We start from the raw sequence: 24,244 nt of genomic DNA on the forward strand, positions 1-24,244 counted from the left end.
TTCCCTTGCTGTTACCGATGGAGATGGCGGCACCACTCGTGATTGTGGTGATGCAGCATCCATCATCTGCACAGCATGGGAATTGGCAGACATTACAATAGGCTCATCATCCACATCATAAACATTTTCTTTATGGTTGCTTAAGAGGGGGTACAAATTGCTTGTTACATTTTTATGGGTATTTTTGGTAACTGTACTTGCACCTCCATCCACATAAGGTGGGGGAGGTGAGTGTGAACTACTGGCAATACTCTCCACAACGCTACCTTGCCGCACGTGCGCGCCAATTTGCGGCTCGTCCGTATTGCAATTTAGCGTCGCGGATGTATTTTCTGGCAATGCGCTTGCAACGCTAGTTTGCGTCGCTTGCACATATTTAAGCCACGCATCCCCCTCATGCTGCCACAATTTTAAACATTCAAAATATTTGACCTTTTTCTCTCGGGAGCGCATCAGACTGATGTGATCTCGGACATTATCTAATACATCCTTATCAAAACTACCAATTCTGGGAAACGGTCTAACACTCTTCAGTCATTTTAAACCATACATCACAATACCTTATTGCATAAGTACCGTACTTAGTATGCATAATACGACGGGCCGATCCAATCGGCGCCTCCATTAGCAGCACATCATTGTCTAACATCTCTACGGTTTGCATGGCTCCCATTCTGAGACAAAATCGTACGCTTTTCAATACAGATTTAAACTGGTGAAAGACAAATCAAGATACTTTCACTTACCTGTGGACGATTTAAGTCGGCGGTGCCCACACACCTGGATAAGATTTGAAAAAGGCAATTTCCACACCCAGATAAGATTTAGTAAGGCAACTTCCACACCTATAGGAGTTTATATGTCGGCCGCTCCCACGCACCTCTCTACAACAAAGACATGTACACCTGCTACTGTGTATAGAAAGGTAAAGCTAATTACCGAGCGGCAGGACTAACCCTTGCACCTAGCCCTTAAGGATCATACGATATCCTTAACTTTGTCCAACAAATATTCACTGTTACACACTTTTTTCCTGCGCAGAAAAATACACGTTAACCCAGATATTGATAACAATTGAAAAAGGTAAACCTCGACGGCTTTGTTTAAAGACGTGGCAGCAGAACCGGAAATGCGTATACGCTATTGTGCGACCAGCCGCATATACAATAATGCGACTACCACACAACTGTATAATGACTTTTTAATTGCGTATGCAAAAATGCGTCTCAGCCGCGTACTCAATACTGCGGCTGGGTCTGTGTAAATGTGAAAACCTGGAATTCCACACCTCCGCAGAACGCACAGGTTTCACTCCAGGCTACCTTGGAGGGAGCTGATTCCACCAGAATGTGGGTAATTCAGAGCTGCTGTCCCAGCCTATTATGATGTGGAACTAATTTTACGCTCCATATTTCCTGGGACATGTTTTTCCGTAACCCTCGATGACGTTACTTCCGGTTTGACGACTCGAACTTCCTGTTTGACGCTATAAACAAGCGTTTATAGAAAATAAATAAAGGGAATCTTCGGAATAAACAAGAACATGTCTACATGCTGCTTTCAAGCTGGGAGGATATACAGAATGTTTTAGAGGGACTGCAATTAGAAACGGACAACCACTTCCGGTCCGCGATAACCGGAAGTCATCATCAAAAGGGGTATTTAAGAGAGCCCAATCATCTACACCTCCAGGCCTTGATAAAGGTACACGGAGTACCGAAACGCGTTGGCAGGAGGGAGTTAGAACCACTGCAGCACCAGGATTGTGGAGAATCAATGGACCTGTGGATTTGAGGGACCCGGACTACCTCTCCGCAATTTTTTACACCTATGCCCATGACCTGCATAATTCTGGTAAAGCAGCCACCTTATATTATAAACACCGGGATTGGACTTATATGTATTATATATGTCATGCATCTGTGATTTCTTGGTGACATAGTTATTTACATCAGAGTTACCAAGCTGAAGTTTTTATGTGTCATATATATTGTGTTTTATACTTATATGTTCCATGTCAATAAATAGTGTACACCCTATGATTGTTTTCAATGTACCAGACATAGTTACATAAGTAATTCTACCATCTTTATCATCATCTATCATGAACTTTTTTGGTTAAAGAGGTAGCGCTTGTGTCAGTTTTTCAATCAATTTTTTAGTTCAAAGTTTATTAGTCCTTGGGGGGACTGAGATCTGACTGTTAGCTGCTCACTTTCAGGTGTAGCACTGTATAAGAATTCCCGTTTTTCTTGCTACTGTATCAATACTGCGGCACCCCTCTAAGCGTTAGGTTCTATCAACAAAGGAAAACAAACTTTTTCCTTTCTTGTCAGCTTCCTTGGCTCACACGAAAACGGATAGCGATCTTTCAGCACAAAGCGGTTACAGGAAAACCCTTTGCTGAGATATCGCTAGACGTATGTGCCGTGTGAGTAGGTAAGTGACTTCACTCGACAAGCCCCCAACTAACGATACTGGAACAGAACCTCTATATACCCCTGCCTATACCTTCTAAAATCCTACCTATAAACCTCTAAGAATGACGCTAATTTGCATACGCAATCATACAGCAAATAGAGACTCCAGACTTAGAACATGTGGTTCCAAAGCACAAAGTATTATTCAAGTAAAAGTAAAGTCAGTTACACGCTATTGATCCAGACACAATTAGACACAAAGGAAATATACAGACCCAAGTACAGTATACATATGCAGCGCTTCCGGACCCGGTGATAGGTATCAGCAAGAGACCCCTCGTCATTCAACATTCAGCAAGAAGACTAAGAACCCAGCGTTTGAGCACACATATTTATACCCCCCAGAATAGAACGGACAATAGAGAAGTTTGTTGCTGATTTCATTGGTTCCCAGGGGAGAAGCATCTGTTACAGAGCATTTAACAGGCTGGTTCAAATAGACTCTCCCTGCCTCTAACAGCTGGGGGTCTTTCCCTCCCGCCCCCAATGCTGCATCCTAACAGTTGTTCATAAAATATACATTTTGTTGCTTGTAGTCTCTGCGGTCCATAAGTTGCGAATGCATGATGCGATCTCCACACCGATAGTACCGGAATTCTGTTGAAAGAGTACGCATCAGTACGAACCCAAACACTGCTTTCTTAGCATGTACAGAACCTAAGTTATCAAATATCTTTATTTCACAGCATTTAAACTAACTGAACCAACTTAAATCATATATTTTAAAACTTACTAAACCTTATGTGTGAATATGTAATGTGTGAGTATTCGGGGTTTGATATAAGGACGCTAGCTAACTTGGGGCAGATGCGTGCGCATTAAGCTAATAATACAGCGGTTTCATACAAAGTCCTATGCATTCGCTAATATGCGACTAGTTAACAGCGCACTTGTGCGTATTAATGTGTGTATGAGAAATGATGAAAGATGCAATCGCATGTTGCTAATAGTAATATCGCCACATGTACTAAAGGGTAAGTTTATCTAAAATAGCGCTTAGGCGGCCATTCGCAAAATGGCGTCTTGCGATCTCATTTCCAAAATGGAGTCCTGCGGCCAGTCGCAAGATGGCGTCGCTGCGATTTCATTTTAAATTGATCTGTCTCAGCCAATTATCCAGCTTCGACAACCCATACCAGATCACTGGCAACTGTACTTTACCTATGTGGAGACGCTCCTCTTGGGACTGGTCTTGAATCTGTGCGGCGTCCCAGGTGGGAACTTAAAGTACACAACTCCAATGTGAAGTACGTGTGATGCGAAGTGAGTCCCAGGCAAGAGTACACCATAGAAAAATACTAATATCTGTGTAAAAATATATCTTAAGTCTGCTGAGAGGCATGGGCTAGCATGAAGTTGCACCAGGAGGACTCTAAGATGCTAACTACTGCACCGACTGTGCTATTAATTGCTGAAATTGGATAGCGCCGGCAGGTAGGCACCTAGCCTGGAGGTGGGCTTAGAGATGTCAGACTCAACCAGAGTGATCCATCTAAAAATAGCGGAATTAACATAGCTGTGTCTCACCTTTATGTAAAGCAGCTGCAATAGAGAGGAGCCTGCTTTATAAAATAGCTGCAGGGATGACCGCGGATATTAGGAGCTCCTCAGTGTGGCCCTCACTGCGTAGCTCTCCTGTATCCCGAGCGGGGATACAGGAGAGCTACGCTGCCGCTAAGCCCCACCCCCAGCGCTGTTAACAGAGCACCCGGAATCGCACACTCTGGGAGATCAGGCTGCCAACACTGAACGCGGGAGACTGTGAAAGTCTAGTAAAGTGAGCGACAGCAGTAACCGGACCCCCTGACTTCGCCCGCTCAGTTCTTACTAGCAAAAAGCGGGCGGGCGCTTTCCCCGGTATCCAGCCAGTGTACTGTCTCTAACACTGGCTGGAATAGGCAGACAAGTCTGACCATGCTTGAAAACAGCGCTGCTACTTGGGGGAACTACCATACACATTGTAAAAGCCGGCACCGATGCTAACTAACAGTAGGCTCTGTGCATAAGCCGGCGCCGATGCTTCTCTCATACAAGCACCGGTGCAGCAACGAACGGCCGCAGTTAAGCCCTTCCCCCAGCCCTGGTATTGTTTAATAAAATTTAAAATATATGAAAAAGGCTAGAGACAGCCTGATGTGCTACCGGCTCTCTCTGGCACATTTTCTAAACTGGAGATGATGGGGCGTAGAGGGGGAGGAGCCAGTCACGTCTAAATTATTTAAAGTGCTAGGCTGTACTCTACCACTGTCTTGAGCTCCTGTGTCCCCTATTGGATGGAGTAGAAAAGGCAGTGGTGGGCCTCCTTATGCTCGGGTAACTATTAGCATATTTTCACAGCTGCATTCCGTGCAAATCGCAACTGCGAACGCATTAGCGTCCATCACTGAATCAGGCCCTTAGTCTGCAATTACACTAACATTACTCTGCTCTGGATGCGATAACATCTCACTTTTGAGTGCTGAGACAAGGAGAGATGACATGTAGTAAGAATGTGGGCAGAGGCAGGCTGGGCCCACGAAAGTGAAATTAATTTGAAAACTTTTAAGGACCATTTAAAAGATTTCAGGCTGGGTTGCATCTGCTATCAGCCAATTTTAAGTGCTGGGGAACATCAGTATTACCCCACCTGCTCCCTGCACATAATATGTACATATATAGTATGTGCGTGGTTGCCATTCTGCATGTGTTCACAATTATGCAAACAAGTCATTATAGTACTCCATTACTGTACCGCAAGGTTACTAAAGGTTAGCTTGCGGCTCTCACCATTGAAGTCAATAGTGGGAGCCGTTCATTGTGAGAGGCAGAGGGCTTACACCTCTCAGCCAATGAATGCTCAGCGCTGGCATTCTAAGAGAAATGCAGCGGCTGCCCTGTCATTCGGTAAGTACCGTCCTTAGAGTACGGTACAGTTCGTGGTTCGGGATCCTCGTTTTTTTGTTTTAAGAAGACGGTGGATGCCTACATGGAGAAGAGGATGTGTCCAGGTATTGTAGGTGAGTATGTGTGTGTAATAAACTTATACTGTCACAGAGTGTGTGTCGTGTCTTTATTTTAACATTTCTTTACAGGTGAACTAGAGGTACCAGCGGGCCCTTAATGCCCTGCATGCTGGTACTTGTTGTTCTCCAAATACCAGCATGCAGGGGAGGCTTGCTGGGAACTGTAGTTCTACTGTTAAAGACATTGTCTTTACATCTATTTTTACACTACACTTTACACTTTCAACTCGGCACCCACCACCCAGTGGTGCCAGGGATAGCCCCTGAAGAGGGGACCCCTTTATTGAGGGGGGGTCCTCACCTCCCCAGGGCCTTCCACTGGATCGATTTGGACGACACATAATAAAACGTAAATAACTTGATGATTTAAACCCGGGTAACGCCGGGTACTCCAGCTAGTTATTAATACTCTTACCATGGGTACACAATAGGCGATCCCTCGCACGATATATAGTTTTGAAGTGAATTCTAACAATACATATTTCGGATCGGACAGTATGTACCCTTAATTGCACCTTCACGTTGGTCGTTCATCGCATCTTACGATGTAAGAATGACACCATGTTGCATGGATCGGCACATCGCGCCATCGTACACAGCATTGTGCTGTGTGTACGGACAGCGCAAAGTATCATTCCATCACATAGTCCAGTCGCTGGGTACACACAGCCTTTCTTTGGCTAAGTTATGCATAGCAAGAACTTGGTTGGCCACTAGTGGACCCACTTTTCATGACTGGAGATGTTTAATGAACAGAAACGATTCATGTATAGGGGAAAGAATTGTCTGCTTAAATATGAGGACTGGAATTTTTGGAATTAATTCTTGTATAGCTTGCGTGATCTGAGGGTGTGTTCTGGGCCGGGCCTCAATCTGTATTGCCTGCTATACAGTTTCACGATGACTTTGGATTTAATATGTAATATTTAACTAGTTTTTACGTTTATATGGCCAACTTAACTATGTTGGATTGTTTGGTTCTCATGCCTACACCTCTTCCACGTGATTGATTGCACTGTGTAAATGTTCCTGTTTTCACTAAACATCTAATAAAACACATTTGATTTATAAGAAAAGCCTGCACGCACCACAGGTTTTGCCTTGCACAATCAAAATTAGTATATGGGTATTATCATTTTTAAGTACACGCTTCCACCTACAGTTGCACCTTACTGCAGGATGCGGTTAACTTACCACCGCCCGGAATGCCGGCCGTCGGAATCCCAACGCTGGAAGTCCGACCTGGTACTAAAGATAGGCGTCTAAATCCCGACACCTATCTTTAGCCAGACGCAGAAATCCAGACACCCGGCATCCCGAACAAAGGTAAGCGGGGACTGTTAGGCTAAGGGCAGGGTGGGTTAGGGTTGGGCACCACACGGAGGAGGTTAGGGTTGGGCACCCACCCCAGGAGGGACAGGTTTAGGGTGCGGGAAGGGGGGGCTAGGGTTAGGCACCACCGAGGGGACTTGGGGTTAGGCACCACCGGCAGGAGGTTAGGTTTAGGCACCACTAAGGGAGGGTTAGGGTACTTACCAGCCCCAGTCGGGATCTCCACTGTTTGGGCTTCCGGCGTCGGTATTACGCCCGCCAGGAACAGTTCTGGCGGCATTACATACAGATTCCGTTACTGCTTATGTCCCTCCCAGGTTGCAACGTTTAGACAGTTGCCTGTGAAACATCAGCAAGTTTAACGGTCTTAGGGGGAGGGCAGGTGAAGTTGCTCATAGTAAGCAATCAGGTCCTAGCTATCATTTTATCTAATGTACTAGATAAATCTACTAGATCAATGATAGCTAGAAGCTGATTGGTTGCTATGGGAAAATTCTCCCCTTTAGAAGCTTTGATACATCTCCCCTTAATTATTGAAGTTCATGCTAAACTCGCTTCAGTAATTACCCATCTTTAAAAGTCAGAGGTATCAGGGAAGTCGAGCAGTTTTATACATGGCCCTGACCATACTGGGAAGCTATTTTTGTAATGATCACATTACTGCCTGTGTGGAGGGCATTAATTTTAAGATGTATGCTGTCCCTCGTTTACCCAGGTCTCTTCATTCTAGGACTGGCTCATTATACAGCCAACTGGAGGAGTTTTGAATGCATTTTGGACTAACATCCAGCAAACTAAATTTACTAACATCATAATGTCTATGGATTATCATCTTACATTTGAGTTTATGAACAACTGTTAATTGCATGAATCAGATATTCACTACATAACCGATTGGTTGAATCTGGGACTAATTAACAACTAATATTCATTTGGATTATACATTTCTATGTGAATTTGCTAACAACAAAAAGATAATGTTTGGATTACTCTGGATCAATCTAGCAATCACTATTAGTATAGGTGACTATAGTTTTGTGTGTGTATATATATATATATATATATATATATATATATATATATATATATCTATCTATCTCTCTCTCTCTCTCTCTCTAATGGCTATTTTTTTTTTATAACTCATATTTAGTGGCATGATGCCAATGTAATACTATTGGCCATATAATGATATAGCTTTTTGTGCCATGACGACTCGATTTAAGAGTGTCTGGTAAATTGTGACGGTTGTATAATAAGTAACGCTTAGGAAGTACACACACGTTGTCAGTGTCCTGACATAATCAGGATACGTTCAGTATCCCGACACAGGGGATGCAGGCGCTTAAAAAACTGGCTCCCGAATCCCGACACCTGCCAGAATCCCGGCGCCGGCATCCCGAAGGTAAGTAGCGGGGTTGGGCTGAGGGTTAAGGTTAGGCACTAGGGGCGGGGGAGATGGTTAGGTTTAGGTAGTAGTGGGTGAGGGTGGGGGGGTTAGGGTAGTGTTGGGATTCCTACCAACAGGTGTCGATATCCTCACCCTGTCGGGATGCCGGCGTCGGGATTTTGACCACCAGGATCCCAAGCGCCGGCATCTTGTACCCATCCCCATGCTGCTATGATTGTGAATTTGTGATCATTTACTGCATTTACAATTTTTAGATTACTGTATCAATTTAAATGGTTTTAAGAGCAGATGCAGTTATTAATGAAATTATTTTTAAGTACATTTTATATGGAAAAAATTTAATATTTTCTCTTTGTCCCATGCTCTTTGGCGGGTTCCAGTAATCCCTCACATTGGAAGCTGCTGTTTCCAGTTAATTGATTCATTGCCAATTAAGGTCTGCGCTTGGCTGTGTGTGCTTTTTGATTGGCTTTCCATTCTTTGTCTGCTATGTGTAAGTGCATGGGATGGAAAATGTCAACATATAAAACACTTCTTGCTCTATTTAGTGAATGGGCTGCCACCAATGTACAAACAACATTCAGAACAACTACGTGTAATAGGGCCTACCTAGTGCTTTGCAATTGACTCACTAAGACGGAGATATAAAACGGATATTACAACAGCAGATCCACTCTGTGGGGTCATTTATTCCAAAGATAAAATGATGAAATATTGGGCGTTGACTGAAACTGCATCTGTATAAAATAGATAACAAATTTACTCTTCTTAAGTTTCTAAACATAGAAAAATCAAACACAGTTTTCATTCATGTCCTCTCAGTACTTCTTCTCCCGGCAGATTCATGATTCAACAAGTTCTTTAGTGGTACAACTACCTCCACTCACAGATCATGCCCTGAACTCCTATTACTCCGGGTTATGTCTCCACTAGTCCAACTAATTCTTTACATACTGTACAATGTGGAAGAGCTGCCATAATTGTCCAGAAGCAAATGTATAGATTTGGAGTTTGAAGCCATGTAATGAATCAGAAGGTGAGAATAAATAGAACATACGGTTGCTTTAGTCTGTTTCTACAAAGGTTAACGATTCCTTCGGACACTTGCGGGAGACGGTAAGAGAAGTACGCATACAGGTGTCTCAGTGATCACTGTATGGCCATGGCGTCACGCATAAGGAACAGTCTACTATGCGGAATCAGTCCATATCATGGGTGACAATGGTGGCTTTCCTTCTCGGCACTATCCATCACTGTCCTCAGCCAGAACTACTTCTGCCGTCTGACCTGAGCTTTGAAGGACAGATCCAAAGAAGAGAGACCGAAACTAGATAAGGAAAAAAAAAAGAACAGGACAATTATGGAACCAAAGTATAATGAATAATGGCAGCAAATAATATGTCTTTGAAATCAGTGAAAGTACAAGATTGGCACAACTGAGCTCTCAGCCACAATTAGCACATACAGTGCTCTTTACCCGTTTGAACAGAACCTGTATTGATTCATTATTGTGTGTTTGTTCCCAACTGTAAAGTGCAGCTTTATAAGGCTTAATAAATAATACTTAATAATTAAGCCATCAAACTTGTATTCTTTTTTACAATTTAAGAAGAGGAACTTCTATATTGTAGAAATGCTCAATTTTAACAGCATGTACAACTAGTATTTTGGACCAGTTACTCGCCAGGTTGCTAGCTATTGTACCTGGTATTGCTGGTTTTTTTCCCTCTCATCTCCCACCTTCCCAACTCACTCCCATGCCCACCCCCCCATCTCCTCCTCTTTTACTCATCTCTCTGTCTCCTCCTCTTGCTGTCACCTGTCTTCATCTCTCCCTCTAGTCTTAAGCTGGCCACACACTATACCAACTTGCATCCAACCAGCCAACTTGTTGATTGGTTGGAATGGAAATCTGGTAAGGAATACAATCAGCAATTTGCTCCCAAATGCTGGAAAACTGTTGTTTGAACAAATAGTTTAAATCAAACATTTAACAAACTTGTCTAAACGACCATTTTCATCTGTTTTCTGGCATTTAGGAGCAAATTGCTGATCATCAGTTACTCCCATTCCTTACCAGATTTTCATTCCAACCAATCAACTAGTTGGCTGGTTGGATGTAAGTTGGTCTAGTGTGTGGCCAGCTTTAGTCCTCCTATTTATTTATCCTACATGCACAGCTGGGGCACGTGACTCAGAGGCCAAAGGCTCCCACAGCAGTGACAGGGCAGACATTCGCAGGCGGGCACACTCACTTTTAAGTGTGATACCGGTCACCAGCAAGGGGGAGCGTGTATACAGTCCTCAGGATGCGTGCACTAGACACACACACACCATACCACATTATAGAATAGATTTCAGGCAAATCAAGTATTGCCAAATGACTAACAGTTTGCACAATCATTTGGGGATGTTACTTGATTCTTTTCGCAACTCGCCCTACTGATTGGTGACCTTAATTTTCTTTATTGAACTTGTAATGTGGATGGCAGGGCAGTTCTGGCTTTATCCCTGTATTTATAAGGCAGGTAAAAACAACCAATCTGGAGAGCAGAAACACAAGCACGTTTGTGCAACAAGCACTGTGTGACATAGAAGTGCCAGAAATCTCTATTATTCTGATCATTCCATCCCAGCTTTAAATATACTCTAAAGGGGTATATTTATTAAAGTGCAGGTTTTTAGAAGTGGAGATGTTGCCGATAGCAACCAATCCGATTCTATCCATTATCTTTGAGGAGGCGCTAGATAAATGTTAAGTAGAATCTGATTGGTTGCTATGGGCAACATCTTCACTTCTAAAAACCCGCAGTAAATAGTAAATATACCCCTAAGAGGCATTCTGCATTCTACCTTCTTGTTAGGGGGAGTGCCGGGAACCTCTAACTCTGGCTCATCCTCACTTGCAGAGGACACAGCGGGTTCTTCCTGTACAGGACTTGGGAGCGGGCGGCTGCAGAAGGTCGGGCTGTGTGGAGGAGAGGAAGGTCCTGCAAGAGTAGTTTCCATGGCGATCATGTAGTCAAGGTCATCACCCAGAAAGTCATCATCATCGTTGGGTAAGCAAGGTCTAGGACGATATTGAAAGAAATCAACTATAAGTTCTCTTTTTTGATATCGCAATTAGGACCAGTCCTGCTATGATCTGTGGATTTTACTGCTTGTGGGCTGTCAGATTGAAAAATCCACTCTCTACTCTGATCTTATAAGACCTGGTTTATTATTTTATGACTTATCAATGTATTTAAGGATAAAGAAATATATATACATATATATATATATATATATATATATATATATATACACACACTGTATGTCTGCTCGATCCATCAGTCTGTCCATATATACTCAAAAATCAGGCCTTAATGGTTTCACTCCACTAAATTGGAATTGGTAAATGCAAAACAATGGACAGATATAATGTTACTCTAATGGAAAATAACCCGGTTTTAACTAACAGTCAAATGCTAGTTACTTTCCATAACCAATCATCAGAACATATTAAGGCAAAAGGGGTAACTACAGAAAGAATGAATCTCCTTCCTGAGAAAACAATGCAAACAAACAAAAACAGTGCAATTAAAAAATAAATAAATGTTAATATAATAGTAACTAAAGTTCATACATCACTTAAAGTAACTAATGTTGCATTCTTGAGCCCCAATGCAGACCACCACCCTGAGGGATGCGCGCACTGCACAAAGCCTTGGCATATACCGATCACCCTAGGCTGCGTGCGTATCTTTGACAGAAACTGGTGCTACATGAACAGTGTACGAGGGGCATGACTCCGCAGACCAATGGGAAGCTATCGTTCTGTGCAGTCGCATTCCATCATTGCCACCGTCAGACCTGGGTAAGCAGCACTGGAAACTAGCAAAGAATAGACATACATGCTTCAAGGCTAACATAATTGTACCTTTACCTTTGGCTCTGGGACTGCGATGTACGATCTGTATCCGATAGGGTGGCGAGAACAAAGTGCACTTCAAGCACTGTGTCGTCTACACTAAAAACGGCTGGGCTGAAAGACAAGCAGAAGACACTGATCAATGCTGGACGCAATCACCACTTCACTCTCATTGTAATATGTTGTATCAAACCCCATCAAAACTCTGTCTCTGACAAATTATCGATCAGTATTATAGAATGCATCAAAGATTTGTGCTTCACTGAAGAGTTCATTGGTCATAAATTGATGCAAACCAAATGATCTTACTCCATGTCTGAGCAAAAAAAAAATAAAAATAAAATAATTCACACATATAAAAATGTAAACGTAATGCTAAATACAAGGACAGAATTGGTTATTTTTAAATCAAAGTGGAGCATGTGACAGGGGGTACAGATGTTCCCCCTGCAGCTGATCTCTGGGGCACGATTGTGGCACATGTGCAGAAAGATTCTCCTCTTTAAAAGACAGGGGATGCACAGCGGTGCGGGTCACATGGGATGCGATCTTGTCAGCTGAAGCACAGCTGGTTGCAGGCATCCCAGATCAAGTGCCACCCGTCTGTGAAGGTTTCATCCAAATCAATCCAGTGGAAGGCCCAGGACAGGCTCCCCAAGCCAAAGTTCTGCCCAGCGTACACCAACAGGAGGTCCGACCGGGACCTCAACCCCCTACTATGTCTTCTGGGATCCAATGTTACCACTGTGAAGTTTTCATCCAAATCAATCCAGTGGAAGGCCCAGAACTGGCTCCCCGGGTCAAAGTTCAGGCCAGCGTACACAACAGGAGGTCCGACAGGGACTCTAAACCCCCTAAAACCTGACCAGGATCCAACTGGACCATCTCGCGTTCGTTTTATCCCAATTGGTGCAGGGGTGTCCGAATGCATAACCGGACAGACATACATATGGGCAGAGAAAAATGAATGACAATGTTATCCATTGGATTGATTGGAAAAGTGGAAACCCCCTTTAAAAAAAAGTTTACTCCCCCCCCCCCCCCCCCCCTTCAATCTACACAAAACAATGAAAGCACATGTACAGTATGTCCTGATAAGTGTGTAACAGGACGACCCATGGATTGGGTGCTTGCACAGAAATGCAGCAATCGCTCAATGGAGATATTGCCAGTGCCACTGTCCGTATGTAATACAATCAAATTAGTCTTGTGGCTTCTCCATGCTCTCCCTGCCTAGGACATGTGACTGAATACCCAGAGGATGCTGATCACCAGTATATATGTGAGCCTCTCTCTTGGATGAATATCACACCTATGGGTTTGGAGGCACTTTCTGCAGTACAATGAGACACAGATAGCCATGTAAATTAATGTATTCCTAATGCACTTCAGCAGGCTTTACATATACTCTGCGTAGGTGTGGATCACATATCCCACTTGCATCTATGTGGAAAGGGTCATTCATTATATAATTCATTGAACCATTTGATGGAGCGAGTTTTAAATCTGCGTTAATAGCTTAAATGATCACTGTGACACAGATTTAATAACCCATTAACCTTTATGCACAACTTGAACGAACCGACTTTCAATAACCACTTAATCTTTATTTAACTCTACCGTGACCTTTACATAATGTTTAAAGACTTTGAATTTTATGTGCCACGAATGATCAGGATCTAAAGTGCAGCTACTCATTAAGCCCGTGACCCCAGTGCCCTCTGTGACCCAACTGAGCGATCACATTTCATCAGCAGGTGCGCTGGGTTCCACACACACTAACGTACAGACTCACCAGCCGGCATGGTCAAAGTGTATAGAGATGGGGAGGCTGGTGGACTCTGCAAAACCCAGAAGACCCTGAGAACCAGAATAAAAAAAAAATTAAGGGAATGGTACAATCATTAGTATAGATATGCGTATAACACTGCATTGGGCTGAAGGTACAAGAGACTAGAACTGAAACTTTAATGTTGGGAAGTTTTCAAAGTCATTATAATGTCTGTAGGTTTGTAGACGCAGAAAGTCACATTTTTTCTGCCTAATTTGACATTTGTGCTGACAACTGGGGTCCTTTATGCTTATTTATGGAAAGGCTGTCTCTTACAAGTGTAAACGTGTATAAAAGTAGAAGCTTGTAGTGAGATTCAGGACCCTGATATATCACAGAAGATATACAAACACTGACAGGGAGAGAATGTTACTAACCAGATGACATTACACTGGTCAGGTATGTGGCTGAGCCTAAGTGCTTGAGGCCTGGATTGGTTTAGGACTTTACAGGCTTAAAGCAACTTTTTTTTTTTCTTGCACTGTGGCTGGGAAAACGACTGGCTACGGACACTTAAAATGTATTTTCCATGTACATTTGTTAATCCGATACACAAACTAAAAGAACATTTAGGGGTATATTTACTAAAGTGCTGTTTTTTTGTTTCGTCTTTTTTAGAAGTGGAGATGTTGCCCAGGGCAACCAATCAGATTCTACTTAACATTTATCTAGCACCTTCTAGAAGAGAATAGCTAGAATCTGACTGGTTAATACGGGCAACATCTCCACTTCTAAAAACCTGCACTTTAGCAAATATATTATAAGTCTTGCACTGTATGAAAAATAAATAAAAGGATGATGGTCTTCTAAAATAATGGTTGCTATCAGACACTCATGAAATTTGTGACACTGTGGGATTCCAAGTCAGTGGGTGATTTTGAATGACCCATACGCCATTAAGAGAGATGGCAGGGTGGTGAGGGGTTAATATCGGGATAATATCAGAAACATGTCTCACCCTAAACTCACGAAGACAAAATGTGATCTCACTTTGCTTCTGTAGCTGAAACTCCAGGAATTCCTCTCTGCTCAGGGACAGTTCCGTCAGCATTGCCTTACTGGGGTCTGGAGGGAAAAAAAGACAGACATTGCTGAAAATACACACACATACATAAACAAGGTAGAACACTCAAAGTTATAAAGAAAAAAAAAAAAACCTTTTAGAGAGCCACTCTCCCAAAAGTATAAGCAAAACAGACAACAAAATATAATTGTGCATTTAAAATTAAGTCCATAGGATCCACAGGGATACCATGCGGTGTGTGTGGTTGGAGAGAACCGGGCACCAAAGAGTCTAAGCTTTAGCTCCCAGGATGCACCGGTCCTCCTCCACATATACCCCGCCCCCAGCCACAGGTAGACAGTTTTGTAAACAAGCCCAAGGCAGGAGCGGGAAAGAGGAGAAGGAAGAACAGTACACTCAAGAAACACTCTCCCAGAAGATGAAGGAATCAGTGATCAAGAGAAAAAATACCCAATGAGGCCAGGTGCGTCAGGGCGGGCGCCATGTGGATCCGAAGAAATAGAGTTAACAAAAGGTAAGTCTACCATAACTCTTAATTTCTTCTTCAGGGTCCATAGGGGATCCACAGGGATACCATGGGGTTGTCCCATAGCAGTTTCCCCTAAGGGTGGGGACGCTCCTAAGCAGAAAGGAGAAATCGTTGCCCAAAGGAAGCATCCCGAGAGGCAAAAGTATCAAAGGCATAAAACCTAATAAAAGTGTGGACAGAAGACCACGTGGCTGCCTTGCACAATTGTTCAACAGAGGCATCACGACTAAATGCCCACGATGGCCCTACAGTCCGAGTAGAATGTGCATCCTGAGAGGCAAAGGTATCAAAGGAGGTGTAGAACCTGAGAAAGGTGTGGACGGAAGACCACGTGGCCATCTTGCACAGTTGTTCAGCAGAAGCGCCACGTCGAACTGCCCACGTGGGTCCCACAGATCGAGTAGAATGTGCTGTAACCCTGTTTGGAACAGGAAGATTAGCTTGCATGTAGGCCTGAGAGAGTGCCACCGATCCAGAGTCTGTTTGTTAGCTGGCCAGCCTCGCTTTACAAAGGGGTAAATTTACTAAGATGGGAGTTCTATTAAGAAGTGATGTTATCCATAGCATAGGTATGCGAGATTTAAGTTCCACCTCACTGCCAGAGTGTCCATGAAGGCTGCTGAGGGGTCTCTGGTCCTGGACCCGTACCTGGGGACCTTGTGGTTGTGACGTGAGGCCATGGAGGTCTACGTCTGGCAGGCCCCATTTGTCCACCAGGAGTTGAAAGACATCCGGGTGGAGAGCCCATTCTCCAGCGTGTATGTCCTGATGGCTTAGGAAGTCCGCTTCCCAGTTGAGGACTCTGGGAATAAACACTACCGATATTGCTGGGAGATGACCTTCAGCCCAGACCAGAATGTTTGCCACTTTCCACATGGCTGCCCGACTTTGCGTGCCTCTCTGAGGTAGGCTACTGCAGTTGCATTGTCGGACTGGATTTGGACCAGCCTGCCCTGGAGGAGATCCTGTGCCTAAGTGAGTGCTCTGTACACGGCTAAAAGCTCCAGAATGTTTATGGGCAGGCGACTTTCCAGGGTTGTCCACTGTCCCTGAAAGGTATGATAACCGTTTACTGCGCCCCATCTGCACAGACTGGCATCTGTAGTGAGAAGCTCCCAATTTGGAATCCAGAAGGGGCATCCCTTGTCCAGATGGAACGTCCACAGCCACCATGCGAGGGAAAGCCAAACCTCCAGAGAGAGGAGGATCGTCTGGTACCGGATCAGACGATACTGCCCGGTCCACCAGGAGAGAATCAGTTGTTGAAGGGGCCTGGAGTGGAGCTAGGCATATTCCACCATATCGAAGGTGAATACCATCGACCACAAGACCTGCATTGCTGTGTGAATGGATACCCTGTGATTGTGGAGCAAGTTGCGCAAACGCAAGTGTAGTGTCAAAACCTTGTCCACTCGCAGAAAAGATCCTCTGCATTAGAGAATCCAGGAGTACTCCCAGATGTACCATCCGCTGTGTCGGAGATAGGGAGGACTTTTTCCAATTGATGAGCCAACCGTGTGTCTGCAGGCAGTCCACGTTCAGCTGGAGATGGCGTTGTAACACAACCGGTGAGTGATTAAGAGGCTGTCTAGGTATGGTAGGATTCTGAATCCCTGGGGCCTGAGGTGGGCCGCCATAACTGCCATTATTTTGGTAAAGACCCAAGGGGCTGTTGACAGACCAAATGGCAGAGCCCGAAACTGGTAGTGTTGCTGCAGAACAGCAAACCGTAGGAGTCGTTGGTGGGTTGGAGTAATGTCCAGAGAAACCATGAAATCCCCAGGCTCCAATGTCAAGACAATTGAACATAGAGCTTCCATGCGGAACTTGGGCACTCTGATTAATTTGTTGAGGGGTTTGAGATTCAGAAAAGGCCAAAGAGACCCATTCAACTACTGAATCAAAAGAGTGTAATAAAAACCAGTTCCTCTCTGAGCCAAAGAAACTGGCATAATCACACCTGAACGCAGCAGAGAGTGAATGGCCTCCTGGATGGCCAGGGCTTTGATAGGGTCTTATGGGGGACCTGTACAAAAAATTGTTGGGGAGGACGCCTCAGAAAAGTGAGGGCGTACCCCTGAGAGACCACTTCTCGGACCCAGGCATCTGTTGTTGTTTGATGCCGTGTCGGAAAACTGAAGAAGTCTGCCTCCCACCTTGGGACCCCCCAGGCAGAGGTTTTGTCGTCAGACATGGAAGCTGGATGCCTGGCCGACCAAGACTGCTTGGATCGCAGCTTGATGGTCTTGTGAGAACTAGACTGCCTGGGAATGGACTGTCCTCTTGCCTTATCCTGGGGGCAAAAGGACCGAGATGAGGACAGCCTAGGGTAGCGGCAGGTGCTGATGGCAGAAAGGCAGATTTTGAGACTGCCACAGTAGCCACAATCTTGTCCAATTCTGCGCCGAACAGCCTGTCTCCAGAAGGTAAGGATTCGCATGCCTTCTTGGATCCCGTGTCCGCCTTCCAGGACTATAGCCAAAGGACCCGGCAGGCAACTACCGAGGTCGCAGATGCCTTAGAGGCAAGGAGTCCAGTATCCAATGCAGCTTTTCCCAAATAAGAGGCCGCTTCCTGAATATGGGGGATGTATGCCAGTTGTTCCCTGGTAGTGTCTGATGGCAGTCTCTCTTCCAGTGTCTCTGCCCATCCTTCGATAGCCTTAGCCACCCAGGTCCCCAGGCCGCAGCCATAGCCGACCTTATGATAGCACCAGAAAGCTAGTAGACTACCTTGAGACAAGTATCTAGTTTTCTATCTTTGGCATCCTTAAGGGAGGATGTAGACGGTAAAGGCAGCATAGAGCTTCTTAGTGTGCCATGTGCCACATGCAAATCAACAGTGAGAGGGACTTCCCACTTCGTACACTCCTTAGTAGGGAGAGGGTAAAAAATGCTAGTCTTTTTGCTACTTGGAACAGTTTGCCAGGTAGCAAACTTCTCCCCCCAAGCTTCTCCCATGAGCTAAGTGAGCTGTTCTGATTGAGGAAATTCATCCATAAACCCCCTTTTTTTTCCTCAATAATTTTGTATTAATTTTTCAAAAAGAAAACACAATTACAGTAACAAAATAGAAATAAAATCACAATACTGACAATTGTAATAGTTGCGAATATGTAACATAAAATAAAACAAGGGGAGAAAATAAATATAAAACCAAAACAACAATAGGGAAAGTACCACAATACACAAAAATATACAATGCATATACATTATATCATATTCAAAATACCTAAATCAGAGTAGAATCTAATAATAGAAATGTTTTTCATACAGAGGGCATATCTCTAAGCAGAAGGTCTGCACCCTCACCAACAGTTACATATTCATGCCATTTAAACCATAGCATCAATGGCGAAGAAGCAGACGTAGAGTAGGCAACATCTGCTGTATCCCATAAACACCTTTTGAAGTTTAAACATCAGGGTTTTAGGCTTAGGGGCCGGTTCATCATCCTCTATATTTATGATTAATTTAAACCGCCCTCGCTAAAGGGACATTCACTGTTAAATGACGGTGCTCCTCGCCCGAGTGAAACTCTGAGAGAGAACCTTGTGTGTCATCTGCCTCCTCAGATGATGCGACAGAAAAGCTGGGTGGACTGAGAGTGCCTTGGTGGCTAACAGTTTGTCCACCTGTAACCGTTGCTGATAGGCGGCAGACGTTTGAGCCATTTTCTGAACTGAGACATAAATATCCATCCAGGGAGGGTGCATGGGGGTACCAACATAGTAGGCTGTAACAGCTGTGGGTACCCCATGGTGGGAGGCAGCATGGGGGCTGATATGCCACCCACTAGCTGCGTCATAACCTGGGATAAGGAGGACACCCAAGGTGGCTCCTGGACAGGGGCTGGTACAGTGTATTGGAGAGGTGGTACATAACAAATAGCACACAGAAAGTCTTGCACGGAATCCTGGGGTCACAAGCCCGGTGGACAGGATCTTCAAGTAACCAGCAGACTCCTGTTTACCCTTAGAAGACATAGTAATAACCAGCCAGCCAGTGTATTGTTAGTAATGCAGTGTGACATCCTTCACAAATACAGGTAACTGAAGTAATAATAAACAGCAGGGATTGATATAACCGACAGTCAGAAAGTTTTAAGACAGTACAGTATATCACAACAGCAGAAGTCACATACAATGCATATAAATATACTTATAATGGGCACTGAATCAAGCCTCAAAGGGCTGGTAAGATTAGGGAGACTGGACCCGAATCTCCTGAGACCTGTAGCTTCAGAAAAGCCCTGATTAATGGCTGCTGAGCATCTCGTATAGGGAGGAGGGTGAGGAGGAGGAGACGGGAAACCTCTTGTGAGGGATCGCGCTCTGGACTGGGGGAGAGCTTACCTCCCCACTGCTGTATCAACCGCCTGGTACCGCTGGCCTCAAATGGTCCTGGACACCAGATTTAACTTGCCACGGTGATCTAGTGGGGGTGTGGACGAACCAGATGCCTCACTACAGCGTCCTCAGGCTGGTCTCCACAACCGGAGGTAAGGACTGCATAAACACGCGATTCCCCGCGAGCGGGGAATAGCCTTACCGGTCTTCCCCGTTTATCCGGCTGCAGCCCTGGTATCCAGTGGAGAGGCTAGCCAAGCCCCGCTGGCGCCCGCCGTAATCACAGGATAGCTCACTGGTGTTTCGGCACCAGCAGGGGTAGATGGAGCAGTAGCGCAGGCGCCCATCAGGACGTCTCGCTGCTTGCTCTGAAAACAATAAAGTAAAGAAACTCAAGGTTTAGGACTGCCCAAGTAGTCCCCGTCAAAAGGTGAGACCAGGCCTGCAGACACCAAACGTGAAACGATTTGCCTGTGGCTGGGGGCGGGGTATATGTGGAGGAGGACAGGTGCATCCTGGGAGCTAAGGCTTTGAGTGTTTGGTGCCCAGACACTCCAACCACACATACCCCATGGTATCCCTGTGGATCCCCTATGGACCCAGAAGAAAGACCACTTATGTAATCCAGTGTTTAGAATGAGGATTGATAGACCCTTAGATCTACACATAGATTTATATGGGTAGTTTTTATAATAAAATAAAAGTTTAAAAGATGAAAGGATGGTGTATTTAGTCTTGGTTACCTATCTGCCCAAACAGAATATGTAGTCATTGTTTGCGAATAGCTACGTATAACTATGGGTAAAATTATGGCATCATCTGATAGGTAAATTACCCCAGGGCAAGCTCCATGGTTCATATTTACAACATTGTTCAGAGCCCATCCAGGAAACTTTAATGTTTTTTTATAGACTAAACATTTTTGATGAGGTCAAAGATGGGCCAAAATTTTACTCCTTCAGCTAAGACAAATCACTTGAGAGGTTAGTTCCAGATGACTAATGTAAGGTAAATCCAGTTGAACAAGGGAAATTTGTTTTTAGTTTGGTCACAAATTACTGGTTTAGAATCTCTGACTTAATGGCATTCATTTTAAAATTAGATCAGTATCCGAAATGATCAAATTCCAAATGATGTTGGGCAGCTATATTATTATTGTAAAAGAAGACACAAACAGCAATTTTATTGGTAACACCTAAAACTAACAGAATTGTATGGGTTGGGTACGGGATGGTGGTGATCAGGATCCCTGCGGTCAGAATCCCAACGCCAGCATCACGACACGGTAAGGATACAGACACCTGTCGGTAAGTATCCTAACCTTACCGCTCCGCAGCCTAAACCTAACCCTCCCTTCCCTAAAGCCTAACCCTAACTTTCCCGTTAACCCCACTACTTAGATGCCTGCGCTGGGATTCTGACAGATATCGGGATTCCGGCGCCGACATTTAAACTACATACCACCTGTATGGTGGCGTCTTTTAGTAGCTATCTAATAATTTGGTTTGTAGTTGAAGAGCATTGTAAAGAGAAATTATCCAATAGAGATCAAAATTTATAGACACCATACGAAAAGTCCCAATTACCTGCATCTCAGTGTCCCAGCATCGCCGCTAGCGGAGCTCTACTGGGGACAGCCAAAATCACCAGTCCAGTTACTGGTGTTGCGGCGCTGGCAGATGTAGATGTAGCAGCAGCCCCGGCGTCCATTAGGACGGCCAGCGCTGCTTGCTCTGAAGTAAAAATAAATAAAATAAATCATAAAATTAAAATCTTGGGACTGCAAAGCAGTCCCTCCTGTTAAAAAGTGCAGCCTGATCCTGTTGCACCAAACCAAAAACTGAATGCCTGTGGCGGGGCACGGTATATGTGGAGGAGGACCAAGGCATCCTGGGAGCTAAAAGCTTAACTGTTTGGTGCCTGGGTCACTCCAACCACATACCCCCATGGTGATCCCTGTGGACCCTGAAAAATAAAGTTCCAATTAATCAACTCAAATGTCCTTATTTATTTGAAAAAAATCCAACTGATAAATGTATTCCCCTTGCCGTTTTGTATGATATTGTCGAAGCTGGATTATTGGCTGAGACAAGATCAGTTTAAAATTGAATCGCAGCGACACCATCTTGCGACTGGCCTCAAGACGCCATTTTGGATGGACTCACATTTTAGTATATGTGGCGATGGTGCCATTCGCGTAATGCGAATGCATCTGTGACCATCATCATATGTTGCGGCGATTCACTAAAAGCCTATTTCATTACTTTACGTATTATAAGGGATATATTCCAGAAATGGCTTTACAGTATTGCATTAAGCAAGTGGCCAGGTGACAACTGGCTTGTGTAGATAAGCTTCCTGCATAGTGTTTGCCCACTACGGGTGGTCTGGCTATAATAAATAAGCAGGCTTCCTGCAATGACATGATTTTGGGGGCTGTAGTGTCACCTTGGGTCTGTCTCTTGTAGTTGGGATATTTTGCATTTTCACACAAGAGACCGACAGAGGTATCTTTCCTTTGAACACAGGAAAGGTGGGAGGGCCTGTTGACAGGACATGTAGAACTATCTAGAAAATGTTAGAGACAAATGCACTCATCTTCATACACACATTAAATATGTCTTTATATCAAACCTCGAATACTCACACATTTCATATTCACACATAAGGTTCAATAAGCATCAAAATGTATGATTTAAGTTGGTTAAGTTAGTTTAAATGCTGAGAAATAAAGGTATTTGATAACTAAGGTATTATACATGATAAGCAAGTTGTGTTTGGTTTTGTTCTGATGCGTACGCTTTTTACAGTATTCTGGTGTTATCGGTGGAGAGATCGCATCATGCAAACTCAAGTTATGGATCGCAGAACTTACAAGCAACAAAATGTTTAAATGTTACAGAGGGCGTTACTAGAAAGATTCCCCTGTTGTTAGAGGCAGGGAGTCTATTTGAACCAGCCTGTTAAATGTGCTGTAACATATGCTTCTCCTCTGGGAACCAATGACATCAGCAAGAAACTTCCCCATTGTCCTGTTTTAGTCTGGGGGGGATAAATGTGTGTGCCCGGATACTGGTTTTTTAGTCCATGCTGAATGCTGTATGAACTGAAGGTCTCTTACTGATGCCTATCTCCGTGTCCGGAGGCGCAGCGTATGTATACTGTACTTGGGTCTGTATAATTTCCTTTTACGCCTAAATTGTGTATGTATCAATTGCGTGTAACTGACTGAACTTTTACCTGAATAATACTTGTGTTTTGAAACCACAGATTCCACTACTGTCTTTATTTGCGGTCAGACTACGTACGCAAATTGGTGTTATTCTTAGAGGTTTATAGGAAGGATTTTAGAAAGGTATAGGCAGGGGTATATAGAGGTTCATTTTAAAATCAACAATATATTAAGATAATTTATCTGGTCTGGACTTCCAGTCCACTCCAAGGACAAATCCCACTTGGTCATAACTGATTATGTCTGGCAATAAGGGTTCCAAAAGGACTGGCCAAAATTTTGGCACATAATGTTAACATTTTACAAAAATTGGCAAGAACTGCTCGACCTTTATTTAAAAAGAAAAAGTGGATGCATTTTCCAGGGATTAAAAGCACATTTAAAATGATACTGTAAAAAGACGAAAGCTTGGATTATGGGAATATTCAGCAGAGGGGAGTCCAATTATTGTGCCAAAATTAAAAACACCTCTAAAAATTAGATCCCTGCTGAAAACCCCCTAACACATTCAACAATTTGCACACGACTTGAGGAAAATAAACTATATAAAAAAATTACAGTATAACACAATGCCTAAACACAAGGGAAAACGGTACCCCATAAATGCCATCCAAGCTCCAGGGTAAGAAAATAAAAAAAAGACAGAAGTAGTGGGAAGACCAGTCAACGCTTCCTCTACATAACTCATCGCCCTTTTCTCCCACCATTGTGAACAGAAGAATGTTCTAGTATCAATAGCCCCTCATTTCCCATCAGCATACCAAGAAAAGAGGGACCAGAAATTCTTAAACATGTCTGGAGAAAAATCCAAGTGGCTTATGTTTCAAGAGATAGACAGCAATTTATTAGTCCCAGAATGAGAAAAACACGGGTTGTCTTTATTATAAGAAATATTATATACTGTAGTCACAATATATAGCAACCATTACTGGGGAACTTAACCCCATAGTATAGTTTTCTTAATCCTGTTACTATGGATAATGTCGATGCCGGATGATTGACTGAGACAGAATCTGTTTACAATCGGAATCTGCAAGACGCCATTTTGCAACTGATCACCCAGCGCCATTTTAAGTTACAACTCACAAGCTAAGTACATATGGCAATGTTTTAATAATCCTTTCAGAAACCATACCCTGGTGTATACA

The 24,244-nt window shown here is 43.8% G+C and overlaps 1 protein-coding gene across 2 annotated transcripts in view; it reads right to left on the reverse strand.

Moving 5' to 3' along the window:
* Positions 1 to 8,897: 8,897 nt before the first annotated feature.
* The window catches only part of RAD9A (RAD9 checkpoint clamp component A), a 43,187-nt gene continuing 27,840 nt past the window's right edge, over positions 8,898 to 24,244 (reverse strand). For both annotated transcript variants that reach the window (XM_088473550.1, XM_088473551.1), the window contains exons 8-12: positions 14,922 to 15,028; positions 13,928 to 13,992; positions 12,148 to 12,246; positions 11,076 to 11,292; positions 8,898 to 9,549 (exon numbers count right to left, since the gene is read on the reverse strand). In XM_088473550.1, coding sequence (XP_088329676.1) covers positions 9,466 to 9,549; positions 11,076 to 11,292; positions 12,148 to 12,246; positions 13,928 to 13,992; positions 14,922 to 15,028 — 572 coding nt within the window. In that variant the 3' untranslated portion in view covers positions 8,898 to 9,465. The remainder of the gene's footprint in view (positions 9,550 to 11,075; positions 11,293 to 12,147; positions 12,247 to 13,927; positions 13,993 to 14,921; positions 15,029 to 24,244) is intronic.

The sequence above is a fragment of the Taudactylus pleione genome, unplaced genomic scaffold (genome assembly GCF_031769625.1).
Source record: "Taudactylus pleione unplaced genomic scaffold, aTauple2 ptg000136l, whole genome shotgun sequence".
Taxonomy (NCBI): domain Eukaryota; kingdom Metazoa; phylum Chordata; class Amphibia; order Anura; family Myobatrachidae; genus Taudactylus; species Taudactylus pleione.